The sequence below is a fragment of the Wyeomyia smithii genome, chromosome 3 (genome assembly GCF_029784165.1).
Source record: "Wyeomyia smithii strain HCP4-BCI-WySm-NY-G18 chromosome 3, ASM2978416v1, whole genome shotgun sequence".
Lineage (NCBI taxonomy): Eukaryota > Metazoa > Arthropoda > Insecta > Diptera > Culicidae > Wyeomyia > Wyeomyia smithii.
Genome location: NC_073696.1, coordinates 125,029,560 through 125,045,417, shown reverse-complemented (window position 1 = coordinate 125,045,417; position 15,858 = coordinate 125,029,560). Strand labels below are relative to the sequence as shown.

The 15,858-nt window shown below is 38.4% G+C and overlaps 1 protein-coding gene across 2 annotated transcripts; it reads left to right on the top strand.

Annotated features, from left to right (window-relative positions):
* The first annotated feature begins 3,215 nt into the window (after positions 1-3,215).
* LOC129727328 (SWI/SNF-related matrix-associated actin-dependent regulator of chromatin subfamily A containing DEAD/H box 1 homolog) lies at positions 3,216-8,681 on the top strand. 2 transcript variants are annotated; one of them, XR_008728519.1, is made up of 9 exons: positions 3,216-3,640; positions 5,161-6,674; positions 6,734-6,865; positions 6,931-7,088; positions 7,200-7,347; positions 7,407-7,721; positions 7,792-7,978; positions 8,034-8,222; positions 8,258-8,681. XR_008728519.1 is itself a non-coding variant. In XM_055685067.1 (8 exons), exons 1-8 carry the CDS (start codon positions 3,580-3,582, stop codon positions 8,165-8,167), a joined length of 2,649 nt encoding a protein of 882 aa, XP_055541042.1. In that variant the 5' UTR covers positions 3,216-3,579; the 3' UTR covers positions 8,168-8,681. The 2 variants fall into 2 exon arrangements, 1 of the variants encoding a protein (XP_055541042.1); XM_055685067.1 differs by having other exon boundaries at positions 8,034-8,681.
* Positions 8,682-15,858: the final 7,177 nt, after the last annotated feature.

The window sequence follows — 15,858 nt, the reverse complement described above, 5'->3', positions numbered from 1 at the left end:
TATATATATATATATATATATATATATATATATATATATATATATATATATATATATATATATATATATATATATATATATATATATATATATATATATATATATATATATATATATATACATATATATATATATATATATATATATATATATATATAAATTCTGAAGAGAAATAAATTAAATACATTTTGAAAATAAAAAAATATCTGACATCCTTTCTTCACAGTAGGGTTACCATTTTGTACTCGAATTGTTAAACAGATCAGTGCAGAACAGGAAAAAAAGAAGCATCGTAGCCAGTTTAACAAGATGTATCAGGGAAGATTCTCAATTGGGTTGTTTAGCTATTCATGGATTTCTGATTTTTATATATTAGCTAAAAAAAGTGTAATTTTCTGAGCAAAACGAGGTTTCTAAATTTATTTTATCATTGTCCTTCGATTTTTAAATGAAGATTATAATATCACTCTAAATCGCTACAATGACAGTTCGTTATACCAACTATCATTGTAGCGATTTCGAGCAGTTTTAATTCGTTATTTCAAAATCGAAGAACAATGATAGAAAATTGTAGAAAATCACGTTTTGCTTAGAAAATGCAGCTCTTTCACATGATATAAAAAACTGATATAGCTAAACAACCCAATTGAGTCCTCCCAAAAAAAAAATTTACGATGTATTTTGCGGTGAGAACAATAAACGGACAATGTACTTTATTGTGAAGCATTAAAACACGGTATTTTTACCGTAAGCTGGCAAACGATTGTTGTCATTACCATGTTTTCACAACGTTTTTTGTTGTTGAATCTACTACCGACAATAATTTTACCATGAAAAACATTGTCATTGACTTCTGTATGGGAAAAATGCCTGAAAAAATACTGTTAAGATACATAACGACCCCCCTTTTTCATGGTAAAAATGACAAAAACGATGTTTTTTGTTGTTCTGGACAATGATATTTGATGTGAAATTGATGTATTTACAATAAAAAACATAGTTAAATTATGGCATAACTATGTACAGTTACAGCAACTTTTAAAGTTTTTTTAATGTTATTTTTTTGGGCTAAAATGTACCAGTTTTTATATATCATTTGAAAAAGCCGTGTTTATTGAGCAAAACGTGATTTAAAAAAAAATGTGTTTCGTTTTCTTTCGATTTTTGAATGATGAAGAATAAAAAAAATGCTCGAAAGGTCTTAAATGACATTTCGCCCATGTACGGTATATGGTAGAACCACATACATAAGACATACGTAACACTCAGGAAGAAATCTTTAAAAAAAATTTGGTACAAAATGAACTACTCGAATGGTACCACCCTCTGAATAAAATCACTGTTTGAGTTGTTTTTGAAGGCAGTGTACCTGCACAGCCCTGCTTTTGTCTCGTTCCTACTCGAAAAATACTGCATTGATTTTGTAAATAACTTTTTGACTGTTCCTTATGGGAATTTCTCTAGGGCTCGATAAAGCCGAGAAAAAGAAAACTCATTTTGTTCATTATTTGTCGAGCAGTTAGACATGACGAGGTACGGAGTACTATGGGGCAGCGTGTACCAGAAAAAAACACCAGTGTTACGTATGTCTTATGTATGTAGTATAACTGTCATTTAAGCATTTTAGGCATTTCGAGCAGTATTTTATTCTTCATTTAAAAATTGAAGGAAAACGATAAACTGTCATTCAAGCGATTTAGGGCGATTTTTATTTTTTATTTCAAAATCGAAAAACAATGATATAAAATTTTATAAATCCACGTTTTGCTCAGGAAATTTCGCACTTTTAGCTAACAGAAGATGCTAAATAGCTAAACAACCCAATCTATTAGGATGAAAATTTCGATTCTGAAAAATGAAAATAATAATATTAAATATTGTTAGAGTATCATCACATCACACACGTAACACTGGCGATTTTTTTAAGTACTCTTTGCCCCACATCACCCGGTACCAACACCAGTATGAACTGCTCGACGAAAATGAACGGAATGAATTTTCTTCATAGCGGCTCTACTCGAGCCCTCAACAAAATCCCTTACGAAACTGTCAAAAAGTTGTTTTCAAAATCAATGCTGCATTTTTCAAGTGGGAACGAGACAAATGCAGGGCTGCGCAGGTACACAACCTCCGTAAACTACTCAAACAGAGGTTTTTTTACAGAGTTTGGTACTTTCGAGTAGATCATTTTGTACCAACTTTTTTGGAAGATTTCTTCCTGAGTGTTACGTATGTCTTATGTATGTGGTATCATGCAAACCAATCACAAAATAATGAACTTTATTGTTGAGGAAACTGAAATTTTTTGTTGTCATTAAAATATTCATATATTGACTAGGGGCAAGACACTGCCAATATATATCGCAAAATATTGCTAAGCTGTGTATCTTTCCTTTTCTGTTAACGGAGCATAATTACAGTTGTGTATTTTTTATACGATGAGCTCTACATGAAAAATCATCAAAAATAAGACGATATTGCACTGAGTTTGTATGTGACAAAAATTTTGGTCCCGTTTTTAATTCGACCCACCATTGTCCCATAATGACCCGGGGGCCAAGTATATGTCATTCAAAAAAAGCTGAATATTCTAATCAAAACGTGATTTCCAAAAATTTTCTATTGTTGTCCTTCAATTTTCAAATCACGAATTAAAACTGCTCGTAATCGCTACAATGATAGTTCGCCCACATACATAAGACATTTAAAAATCAAAGGACAATTTTTAGCTGATATATAAAAATCGAAAATCCGTAAATAGTTAAACAACCCAATGTCTGTTATTTTAAAGTATCGCGATTTTTTTTTTTTTATTTTTGTTGATCATGAGCAATGTTAAGTGACCTTTGCGGGGGGCCCCGAAAGTGGAGCGGATGGCTTTAAGTGTAATTTGTAGTGAAATACATACCTGTTTCTCCAAATATAGGCATCCAGCGAGAAAATTATTTCTGAAAGTACCAAAACGTATTTCTTATCCCAGAGAGTACTAAAACATGCATTAAAAAATCACTATCTATCCTATATGGCACTGCTTTTCCAGCTTTCGACAAAAATCGAATATGATTCTCCCCGTGCGTTTATTTTATTAAAACCGTTATTTCCTTTATTTTACCCATTGTCATATTAATGCTAGCTGGCAGCCCTGGATCTGTCATTATATTCGTTTCATTTCTCTTTTAATGTATCTTTCTTTTATGCTTTGCCTTTCGCTTCGACATTGCGATGGGGTTAGCAAAGTAACATTTCACTCGCGCGAGACTTCCTTGGCTGGTTCCATGTTGCAGAATAGATTTAAGTTTTCTAACTTCATCGGCTAATACAAGGTTTTAAAATATCATCAGCGAACAAATTACCGTCCTGGAAGTTTGCGGAAGTATTTTTTGTTGAGAGATTTAAACGGTTTGAGTGTAAAATAGTGTTAGGAATTTGTGTCAAATATTGAAGCGTTCTCCGACGCCGTCGTGTTCGTGTTTTTCTTGAAACTAAAAATTGCATGGAAAAGTGTTCACTGTAACCGAGACATCTGCCTGTTGTTTTATTTTTAATTTTTAATAGGCAGTTTAGTTCTTTTCGCATAAAATGTCTCTTCGTCAGTACCGAAAACCGACACACAGCGGATTAAACGGAACTGCAGCCGAAGGTAAGATAGCTCTTTGATTGAGCTCTGCCATTGCTTTGTAGATTATGTGCGGTCGTTTACAGCTTCTTTTCGCCTCATTCCACTTGTGGAAATGTTCGTTTGGTTTGTTTGTATTTGTTAACAAGCAGCTGTTCCCTGCTCGGCATATCTGTTGTGTTTATGTTTTGGTTTGGCAATTCGTATTCTTTTTGAGGTTAGGTTAGGGCATCTTCAGCGGTGGTCCAAATCATTGTTTTGCTCTATTTTTTTGGAACAAATTAAAATTCACTGCTGTGGTGGTGTAAATTTTGTTTGATACCAGATCTAAATCGAAAAAATTTGAAACTGGTATACGTTTTGGTCTATTTTTGTCACTTTTTGGATCAAGAAATAGATCGTTCTAAAACCCTTTGTACCCACCAACAGGTGGGTAAAATGTCATATTTTAATTGAATATCTCATTTTTAGCTATTTCCATATAAACGTTTTGCGAGTGTTGGGAAATAAACAAAACAAAGATTTTTCATGACAATTCACAATATGTTTTTGTGGTTTTTCTGAAGAAGAAAAAGAACAGGTTTGTCGTTTTTGGCTTCAAAGAAACCGACCAGCAAAAGGGGGAATTCTGGAAGACCATAACCGCAGGTTCAACTAGTTGGTTTGCAACCATCAACTACCAGAATGACAAACATGTTGGCTATTTGTTAATCGCCTTAATTGTAGTGGGACTAGAGGAGACCTTGAGAGGCCAGAAAAATGTTCCTCGAAGACACTGAACTGAAAACGTTCAAAATGCTGGGGTGACATTGCGCATTTCATTTTGAGCAACTCGAGCAAAACTAAATGATCGCTGAGGGCGTTATGTTTCGTTTTCGTATTTTTTCAACTTTGCGGGTTAGATGAGCCGCAGGACAAATGACAATGACAGCTCCTTTTGAGCTTGAAGCATAACTGGCAGTATGTGACCTACTCGAAAATAGCGAAAATTGTTCGAATCGAGCTGCGCAATGCCACCCCAAGCTTGTTTCAATATCCTCAAAACCCAACCAACGTTTGTAGAACTGCAAGATTTTGAAAGATTGATGGGACGAGAACGGAAGATGAGCATCTACGCGATCAAATATTTTTCGCTATCCTCCGAAGCCCTACTTGTAGCAGAAATTTTTCGATCCTACCAATCCATCCTGAGAAATGTCTCAAACGCTCGGGTCAAACCGTCAAATCCATAAAGTCTTGTTGTTGCCAAAGTAATCGTTTAATGTGCGTAAAAATTATCGAATTTCCGTTTGTTAAATATTGAGTGCTTTTCAATTCAAGTCTCATAAACTGATAACATGGATATACAACCCCGGTGCGGAGAACGAAAAGTTGGTCTATATTAGCTGGTTCTATTCAGGTTTCGCTGGTGTAAATCTAGTATAAATTTGTTTCAAAAATAGACCAGCGCTGAAGATGCCCTTAGAACCTTCATTGTACGCGAATAAACATGGAATATTGGCTGCGTTTAGTAACTTCACTTTGTTACGATATAATTTTTTCAGGTTCTGTGAAACTGGAGCTAGTACCAGGTAAACTCCGTATTCAAACTATAGCAGACAGTGAAAGCGAAGGTGAAAGTACATCTACGAAGTCTCCAACGGGTTCATTATTGGTGTCCCCAGTTCCTATTCCTAAAGTTGGAATCGTATCTGTTTCGACTACCAGTAGCGAGGCAACCTCTTTGCCTCAGAATAGCGTTGCACCACCTTCAACATTAAGTACGAATTCCGCGCCTATTCTTACAATAAGAGATAAAGAACTTTGCCTTCAAAAAGTACGGGGTGAGCGGCCAGACGTTGACACGATGGTGGTTCAGGATACTCTTGTGCGAAACAAATGGAACGTTGAACAAACTTTAGAGGAACTGAAGAATTACACTTCTACAAAAAGACGCATCCCTGATACTTCTCCCGCTGCGATGGTTCATCGGGCTGTTATGTTGAATACCAACAAACCGAGTACTCAACCTGCCAAAAAACGTCGCGTCAATCCGGTAAATAATGGCAGTGACAGTGATGATAATTCAGATCGACCTCAAGAGCGTGTGTTCGACAGTGATGATGAAAGCGACGCAGACAACTATACGATGTCTCGGGACCGAAAAGGTGTTTTTGAATTTCTCAATAAAGCGACAGTAACTGAACTCTCGTTTGTGAAAACATTGTCCACGAAGAAAGTCGATTTGCTTACTGAAATGCGACCATTCAATACTTGGGACGAATTGGTTAACGCTCTAAAATCGCACAAATCGTTGAAAACTGATATTCTCAATCACACGCAAGAATATCTCACGCGTAGGAATAATCTTGTAACGATTCTGAACAAATGTCGTAAAATGGTCCAAAAGTTGGAGGCGGCGATAACAGTTGGCGGTGGCCTAACAGAACAACCATCGAACATTCCAGAAGGGTTTAAGCTAGCTGAATACCAGATGGTTGGTCTAAACTGGTTAACAATGATGCATCGAAGCAATATGAACGGAATTTTAGCCGATGAAATGGGTTTAGGAAAAACCATTCAGGTGATAGCGTTTTTAGCCTATCTTAAAGAAAACGATCTCAATGATCAACCACAGTTGATCGTTGTTCCTTCCTCAACCTTGGACAATTGGGATAACGAGTTACGCAAATGGTGCCCGGAGCTTATCGTCATGAAATACTATGGTAGTCAAGAGGAGAGACGCTGCATACGAATCGATTGGGCCAAGAACGGAATATCCGATGTGGATGTAGTGTTAACCACGTACCACATGATGGGTGCTTCCGGTGAAGAGAAGAAAATGTGGCGTGTAACTCCTTTTCAGTATGTGATATTTGACGAAGCGCATATGCTGAAGAATATGACTACTCAGCGCTACGAAAATCTGTTACGTATTCGAGCCGAACGCCGTATTTTGCTTACTGGAACGCCATTGCAAAATAATTTGTTGGAATTGATGTCTTTGTTGTGCTTTGTTATGCCGAAACTTTTCGGTGGAAAAGTAGAAGATATAAAAGCATTGTTTCAGGGTAAAATTGTAAGTAATACAGAATTTAAACAAGTGCTCTTTTCATTTAAAATGTGTTATGTTTTCAGAAAAGTGGCGAAGATAAAACTACGTTTGAAAAAAATCAAATCGAACGCGCAAAACAAATTATGAAACCGTTCATTCTGCGACGGTTAAAAAAAGATGTGTTGAGTTTTTTGCCTGCCAAAACGGAGAAAATTGTAAGTAATTCATACAAAGGGACAGAACAAAATATCTCTATTTTTCTTGATTGTTTATGTTATAGATAAAGGCAACTATGTTGGATTCACAGAGGGAAAAGTATAATACGCTTGTCAGTGAATACCAGGAAGCCACCGGCTTGTACAAGGCATATTCCGAAATAAGTGGTATGTCTATTATGATGGACATGCGAAAGCTGGCCAATCATCCTCTACTGTTAAGGTGAGCTGAGTGTCTGTTGGAGTAATCAATTGCTATTACGATTCGCGAAGCATCATATCTTATGTTTTGAAAATATTAATTTCAAATGAATCAATTTCATTTTGATTTTAGGTATTATTTTTCTGATGCCGATGTGCGAAAAATAGCCCGCAAGCTTGCAGGCGATTCCGACTGGAAGGGAAATAATATCGACGAAACGTTCCAAGACATAGCGTACCTTTCCGATTTTAAACTATACCAGCTGAAACAAAAATATACTGTGAGTGTTTTTTTCCTGTGAAAAAGTTTACCTTTGTTTAACGATACTGATTATTTCAGAGTTTGTATGATTTGCAAATACCCGACAAGCTTATTTTGGCTTCGGGCAAATTTAATCAATTGGACGAATTGCTACCGAAACTGAAGAGCGACGGCCATCGAGTGCTGATTTTCAGCCAATTTGTTATGATGCTGGACATCATAGAGAAGTACCTGGACATCCGCAAACATGGATATTTGAGGCTGGATGGGCAAACGGCTGTCACGGAACGACAGGAACTGATCGATCAGTACACGCAGGACCCGAACATCTTCGTGTTTCTTCTGTCCACTAGAGCCGGTGGTCTTGGTATTAATCTAACTGCCGCTGATACTGTGAGTTTCTTATAACAGACTTAGAGCTTGAATTAGTAATTGTTAATGCGAATCTCATCCATGCTAACAGGTAATTATCCATGACATTGACTTCAATCCATATAACGATAAGCAAGCAGAAGACCGAAGCCACCGAATGGGTCAATCGAAGCCAGTAACGATTTATAAATTGATCTCGGAAGGTACGATAGAAGAAGGTATGCTGATGATTGCTCAGGAGAAACTGCAACTTGAAAAGGATGTGACAGAAGAAGAAGGTAATTGAATTGAAAAAAAAAACGCAATTCTAAACTTACATGTCAATTTTACCAGGAGCTGACAAGAAAGAAGAACATAAATGCATGGTTCGGCTATTGACTATGGCACTTGGTATGGACGAGAATAAAGCAGAGACTATTCTAATGAATAAGTCCCCCAAAAAGAAACACGAGGAAGAGGAATTTTAAGTGCTGTTTATATGCGGTCCCATAGCCATCAGTTATAAAGTGATGTAATTTACTTAAGTATTCTCAATCATGTTTATTTTTAATTGTATTTCTATCAAACAACAACAATTGTATCAAAGTTACAGCGAAATGAACTGTCACTGTCAGCAATGATAAACATGGCAATAATACCAATGTTCTCTCAGTTTATCCGATGAAGGTTTCAACCAGGCATTCAGATAAGCTTATTTTAGTTTTTTCCCTTAATTATGTATACAGTTTCCATGAGGCACATTCTCGTTAGATTTATGAATGAAATATTTAATTGCATTATAAGATATGGATACGTTACGACGAATTAAGTGATAAATAGCTATATAATTTTAAATCACCTCTTTTCCTTTTTGATGATGAAACATAAAACACACACGTGAATAAACAACAGAAACAAGAATATGGAGTGGAAGTGGCCAAAAGGGTGCAACGTCTACTGACAACTGAAGTTTTGTTAAACAAATTTTGTTTTTGCTAACTAGTTTGAGATTGATTGCTGGTCTGAAATTAAGAAAAATCCGAAAACCTAAAATAACAATAAAACACCTGAAAAAACATTGAGCACATTCCCATCACAGTACAGAATGGATGAGTAGAGATATGACAATTGTAAGCTGAAAGTTCTATCACAGGCGTAGCCAATGGGGGAGGTGGTCACACGATGCCTTTCTCTGGTTCTTAACATCAGTGGAAAGTTTCGATTTGAATCGATGACTTATTGTGGTTAAATTTTAAATATCAATTTTAATTTTTCTTCTACAGTTTTGAAAAGGTTTCCCCTCCATATTTACGCCTATGAGTTCCACGAAATTACGCTGAACAGAACTCTCATTTTGGTATCAGCTTGATGTTGGGCTAGGAATTAAATCCGACAGAAAAAAAGTTAGCAAAACAAAATTTTTTGGTCTAGTTAGGATTTCAGTTTAAATGCTTAACTTAGTTTGCGATTTGGTAATTGGGGCCCTATATTCATGACAATATTTGAAATTCGATTTAATTCACCTAGCGGGGTGTTCCGGCCTTTCTCATTCGAAATCTTTTATGAGCACAATAATTTCAATTCCAAGAAGTAAAAAAAGCATTCGCATGCTCGAATGCCGGCTGGGAGGGACAGTTAGTGTAGGATCGTATTGTTGTGTACACTAACGGTTGGCTGTGAAGCCTGTGTCGTATAAACAGGAGATCGAATTCCAGAAAGAATGTAGTAGCTGGGCTTCACTTTCCTTTTGATTTTTGAAAAAAAAAAAATGGCTGAAATCACCCAATATTGGTATTTCTGAAACCAGGATAATGCCTAGAGGCCAGAATTGACTCCACAAGTCATTTTCAATTAAAATACCGGGAGGTAAGAGCTGCCGAAAAGAGATTTCACCGCCGTAAGAAACGATCGCATCTTCGCATATTCTCTTACACGCGGGGAATGGCTTCACTAGGCACGACACGAGGAGCTTATACAGAACGATTAACGCAATCAGGAACTGGATTGTGCCAGACCCTGCCATGACAAGGAGGGGAACCTGATTACCGATAAATCGAAGGTGGCAAGGCGTTGCCTGCAACATTTTAAAATAGTGTTGAACGGTGAGGAAGGTAGGAGAGTCGTCGAGGGGAACAGGATAGAAGTTGGGGAGGACACACAAGCTGTGGACCCACCAACATTGGACGAGGTGAAGAATGCTTGCAAAGAGCTGAAGAACCACAAAGCCGCTGGGAAGGACGGCTTACCGGCCGGACTTTTCAAAGTTGGGAGCGAGCGGCTGTGTAGTGCAATTCACCAGATCATTCTAAGGGTATGTTCTGAGGAACAACTACCTACGGACTGCTTGGAAGCACTCATATGCCCATCTACAAAAAGGAACATAGACTCGACTGTAGTAACTATCGAGTCATAACCCTCCTCAGTTCCGCCTATAAAATTCTCTCCCGTATCCTGTTCCAGCAACTAAGGCCGTTGCAGGAAGCCTTTGTTGGGGAATACCAATGCGGCTTTCGGGCGGCACAATCTACAACGGACCAGATGTTCACTTTGAGACAGATCCTCGACAAGTTTTGAGAACGCAACATGCAGACATACCATCTGTTCATAGACATTAAGGCGGCGTATGATACAGTGAAATGCAACGAGCTGTGGCAAATAATGCTTGAACATGGTTTTCCATCAAAACTATTTAAACAGTTACGTGCGACGCTTGACGGTTTCACATCATGCGTCAGGACAGCGAGCGAATTTTTGGACGTGTTTGAGACGTTAGATGTTATGAAGCAAGGTGACAGGCTGTCAAACTTGCTGTTCAACATAGCCTTAGAAGGTGCAATACAAAGGCCAGGCATGCAGAGGAGCGGTACCATCATCTAGAGGTGGGAAAAATGGTTCACTATAGTGAGCGGATCAGAGCGGTTCCGCTCACTAAAATGAACTAGTTCTTTTTAACAGCTCACTCGCTCTTTTCTTTCCTACATAATTTTTGGTTTTTATCAGTGTAGCTAATTATCAGACACCGCAAGCGAGAGCCAGGTGAAAGCTTTACACCCGATTTTCCAAGCGCAAGGTCGCGCGCAAAATTACAATAGAACTCCCAGAAACAAGCTGCCACCAAACGTCTGCCCTGATATGCATGACCTGCATTTCTCATCACCCAGCCACCAGCCAGCCGCAAGAGCATGCAAAAAAAAACAACTTGCAACAACTTGGTTGGCTAACGCCGAGTACGCACACGAATGGATGTGGAAGGAAAAGAACGAAAGAACTGATTCACTAATCTGGCAATCCGCTCGCAGGCTGATCAAAAGATTCAGTTCTTTGAAAGAGCGAAATCTTTCGCTCTCAGAAGAACTGGTTCTTCCGATGGCTCTTTTGTTCAGCTCGCAGGCAATCCGCTCGCGATCAGAAGATTTCGATCTTTTAAAGAACTGATTTTCTGATCAGCTCGCGAGCGGATTGTCTGCATAGATTCAAAAGATCAGTGAACCAGCTTTTCGCTCTTTTCGTTCCACTTTTCGTGTGCGTCCCGGCGTTAGCCAGCCCGTGTGCTATGTGTGAACTGTGGCAAGTATTTTATTTTTTATTCCCGCGGCTGGGGGATGGTCATGCATAGGAGAGCAGGCAGCCGGCGGCAGCTATTTCCTGGGAGTTCTATTGCAGTGTCGCACGCCGGCTTGCGCATGGGGTGTAAAACATTCATATGGCTCTCGCTTACGGTGTCTGATCAACAAAATCAGCTTCAGCTTTTTGCTTGAAGTAAGGGGTGAGTTACCGCTCTTTAAAAAAGAGCGATAGATCACTCACTCACTTTGAAGAACCAGCTCTTCAGATCAGTTCGTGAGCGGATTGCCCACCTCTACCATCATCACAAAGTCTCCATGCTCCTGGGCTTAGCGGACGACATTGATACTAAGCGTAGAGCCTTTACGGCTCTCAGAAGGGAAGCTGCGAGAATTGGACTCACCATAAACACTGCCAAAACGAAGTACATGGTGGCTGGCAGAGAGCGCGGTGGTTCTGCGGGCTTTGGTGCTGCGGTGGAGATGGATGGGGATACTGTCGAAGTGGTTGATGATTTATTTTATGTCAGGTACTCTCGTGACATGTGACAACGAGGTGCGAGTTGATGAGAGGGATTGCGGCAGCGATAGGGCTTAATACGGATTGCATAGTCTGCTTAGGTCCCGTAGCCTACAGATTCGTAAGAAATTTGCGATCTATAGGACTATGATCCTCCCGATGACGCTCTACGGACATGAATCGTGGACGCGGAAGGAGGCCGATCGACTTGGGGTCTTCGAACGCAAAATCTTGCGATCAAAAATCGGAAGCAAACTAGAAAATAGGCTATTGCTTGCTATGGCGAATCACGAGTTGTACGAAGTACACAAACACGCTGATATTGTAAAACTGATGAAACACGGCAGGTTACAGTGGGCTGGTCACGTCGTACGGATGGTGGATGAGCGACCGGCAAAGGTACTATTTAGCAGAGAACCGGATAGAGGCCGATGACTTCAAGGCAGACCTCGAACGCATTGGATGTGTGCTGTCGACGAGGATGCCAGAGCAGCGGGTGTAAGGAGAGAGTAGAGAGGAGCAGCCCAAGACCGAGTTTTCTGGAGGTGTATTCTGGATTCGTAATTTTTAATTATGTGTTGAGACAAAATTAAACGTAAAGCATTTAAAAACCAATGTTTCATAAGCAACGATACTTTTAGATAAACTCTAGGACGTGAACGATTTGCCTTTTGAGTTGGAACGTATCTAATATCCGAGACATCATGCATTTGCAAAATATTATCAAATTACAAGATTAATCTGGTGGAATCAATTTAGACTATTTAAAATAGTTAAGAACAATCGAGCCACAAGTAAGGACGGATTACTGGCAAAGCTCTATATACACGACAAAGTGACACTAGCAACGGCATTTTACTGTGTAATTTCCAGGTTCCAGGAAGACTAGAAGAGTTGGACTAGAAATAAATGCGTCGGAAACCAAGTGCCAACAATAACACAAGTAAGGAGCTCCAACGACGTATTCAAGCCGGAAATCGGGTCTATATTGGCCTGCGCAGGACACTTCGAACCAGGAGCATACGGTGCCGCACAAGACTGACTATGTACAAAACCCTAATTAGGCCAGTAGTTCTCAATGGACATGAAACCGTGACGCCGCTCCCAAAGGATATACGCGCATTGGCCGTATTTGAACGAAAAGTGTTGCGGGCAATATTTGGTGGAAATCATACCGAAAGCGGAGAATGGCGCAGGCGTATGAATCACGAGCTACGGGTACTACTTGCAGAGATTTCTATTATGCACCTAACGAAGGTCGGGAAGCTGCGTCCAGCCGCACATGTTGCGAAGATGTCGAACGAGTGCGATAAAATTGGTTCTCTTCAAGGACCCACCGGCATCAGAAACAGGGTGGCCCAACGTGCTAGGAGGCTTGATCAGGTTGAAGCGGATCTGTGAGTGTCGAGACGGTTAGGAAATTGACGAAGAGTAGCCCAAGACCGGAAAGAGTGAAGGAAAATTCTTGAAGTGAGTAAGCAGTAAAATCAATTATCCCTCTAGTGCCCAGTGCCGCCTTTAGACACGCTTCAGTTGAACCCCTAAAAAGCTTTAATAAATACTCATGAAATTTTAAAACAGGTCCGAGGTCCGTCTGAAAAATAACTTAAGCACTAAAGGGTTAAACAAAGAAAAACAAGGTGACGAAAATTGCCGGGTTAGCAACACCAATATAAAAAAGCTGAATTTCGTGAATAAAGAACTGGCCTAGAATATTACTTTTAATCCGCAGTTTATTTATACTTATTTTACATTGTTCTGATATAATCGAACAGTTTCTAACACACATATAAAACTTTATGATTGATTTTATCACTGAAATATCATTCTCGAAAAAACGTTCCTAGTTGTTTTCTATGTGTTTGAACCAGTTCTCTGTGAAAAAATTACTGAAACTTTACTTTATTTTAGTTTCATATTTCAGCATAAAAAACATTCAATATTTAGCAAGAAATGCATGAATATTAGTAATGCAAATATATTCGAACATAATCGGTGGAGGTTAAGATAAATCCCTCGTACCACAAGAGCTCTTTCTCACAGAGAAATAAATGTAAACAATGTTGACTTTCTTTCTAACAAAATTGCAAAATATTTGACTTTCACTTAAAAACATGTGTCACATGAGCTAAAACTATGAACTTTCATATAAATGCAAATAAAGGAACCGGCAGTGTAAGTTGCTAGTGATTTTTGTGTAAAGCTGTACCCGGATGGCTCCATTCCGAAAAAACGGACTTCGAAGGTTCCGGTCCGATGTGGAACACTTGAAGTCCTTTTTGAAATCCAAAATGGCTACATACGGTTTCTAGAAAACAGCCTGATACCATCCAATATATGTATTTCCGGAACCACGATGATGCCCAGAGACCGGAACTCAACTTTAGATACCATTTTTAATTTCAAGATGTCAACTTCCGGTTTCCAAAAATCAACTCGAAATTAACAACTACTATTCGATACATAAATCTTTTAAAAATCTATTCGGTAATCTCAGATTTTTGGAAAACGGTCTAAAAAGGCCAAACACCTCTCAATATGGATACTTCTACACCGTGTGTTCTAATAGTATTTATTGTTACATGGTTTGTTGTGAGACTTTGATTATTTAAAATGATAATTATGTTATAAGATGTTGTGCCGACGAATTATTTAACTTACAGTTCGGTTTCTAAGCACCGGGCACGTTTTTTCTCCTCTGGTACTTTTCTGGCTGGCACTAGAGTCCGTAAATTGATATCAACTGGCGCCCTATAGTTTTCTACTAGTGAACTGTATCACTATAGTCTGTAGATTTGACTTATTCAGTCAACACTTAAAAACGAAATGAACACTTAGGAATGAACTGAATCGAACTGAACTGAAGATTACATCTTTCATTAAGAATGCCGAAATAAATACTTATCATCATCAATATTCAAAACAAGAAAGCAATCCTTGTACATAACGCTATGTACTTGCCAACACATACATTATTCAAATGCATCTCCTGATAACCAAAGCTGAAAAACATGCGCGAACAAAACATGCGTACGCGTGGTCGTACGCTTACGAATGTGATGCAAACGCAGGAGTGTCAAAGTTATTTGCGAAGCTTCACATAGAGTATGGCACGGCTCAGGCAGGTTTTTGCTTAAGACTGCTGCAAAAAACTTGCCTGAGAGGACCACTGCCGAAGACGTTCGATACCCTATCTATTATCGCAACTTTTCGTTTCCTATTCTCCGCTTCAAACGTATATAGGTCGATGTCACAACTGATGATGATGATGATGAAGATGGTTCTACCTCATACACCTACATCGGTTTGAGCTGGACGATATATCCATATAAAATATTTTTGAAAACATACAATGTAACAGAGCGTTTCTAACCCGAAAATTATTTTGATTTAATTAGGAGTTGAACCTAATATTTAAGAGCGTTCACTAATCAGCAATGGTTCTAGATAATGATCTAGAACTACGAGAGAGCTCCTACAATATTTCTTGATAACGATCTCGGCAACTCACAGGCAAACTCAAGCCTTTTCAGTTATCGCTCCAACTCTTATTTTGAACCGAAAAGACTATTAAAATTTTAAAAACCTAATATGATTTCGAATATAATATTCTCTTTTTCCCTTTTTTTATTTTACTTGTATGATGCAGTGACGTAAACAACAATTTTTTCTGAGGCGAAAAGGGGTAAAATTTTGAAAAGCAAAAAGACAAATAAATTGAACATTGATAATTTTTACTTAATTCGAACCTGGCCCAAACATGCCAGAAGTGACATTAATGGTAACATAATTTCAGAAGGGATGGTAAAGGTAAGATTTCTAAATAAAAATTAAAAACAAACACCAAAACAATAAAATTCCGGATAATCGAGTCCGACCTGTACTTAGCTGCGAAAGACAAAATTTACTTATGAAAACTTGCAAAAATCGTTGTAAAGTTATCATGTCAATAATTTATTGAATCTGCTATTTTTTGCTCTCACGTAGTTGACGAGGAGTCAGGATTTTTGAAATGAATGATCTCCTGATCATTAGAACTTCATGATGCTCAGCGTTGATCAACTGAACTGGAAACTCCTTCGTCAAGTTTCTTTGT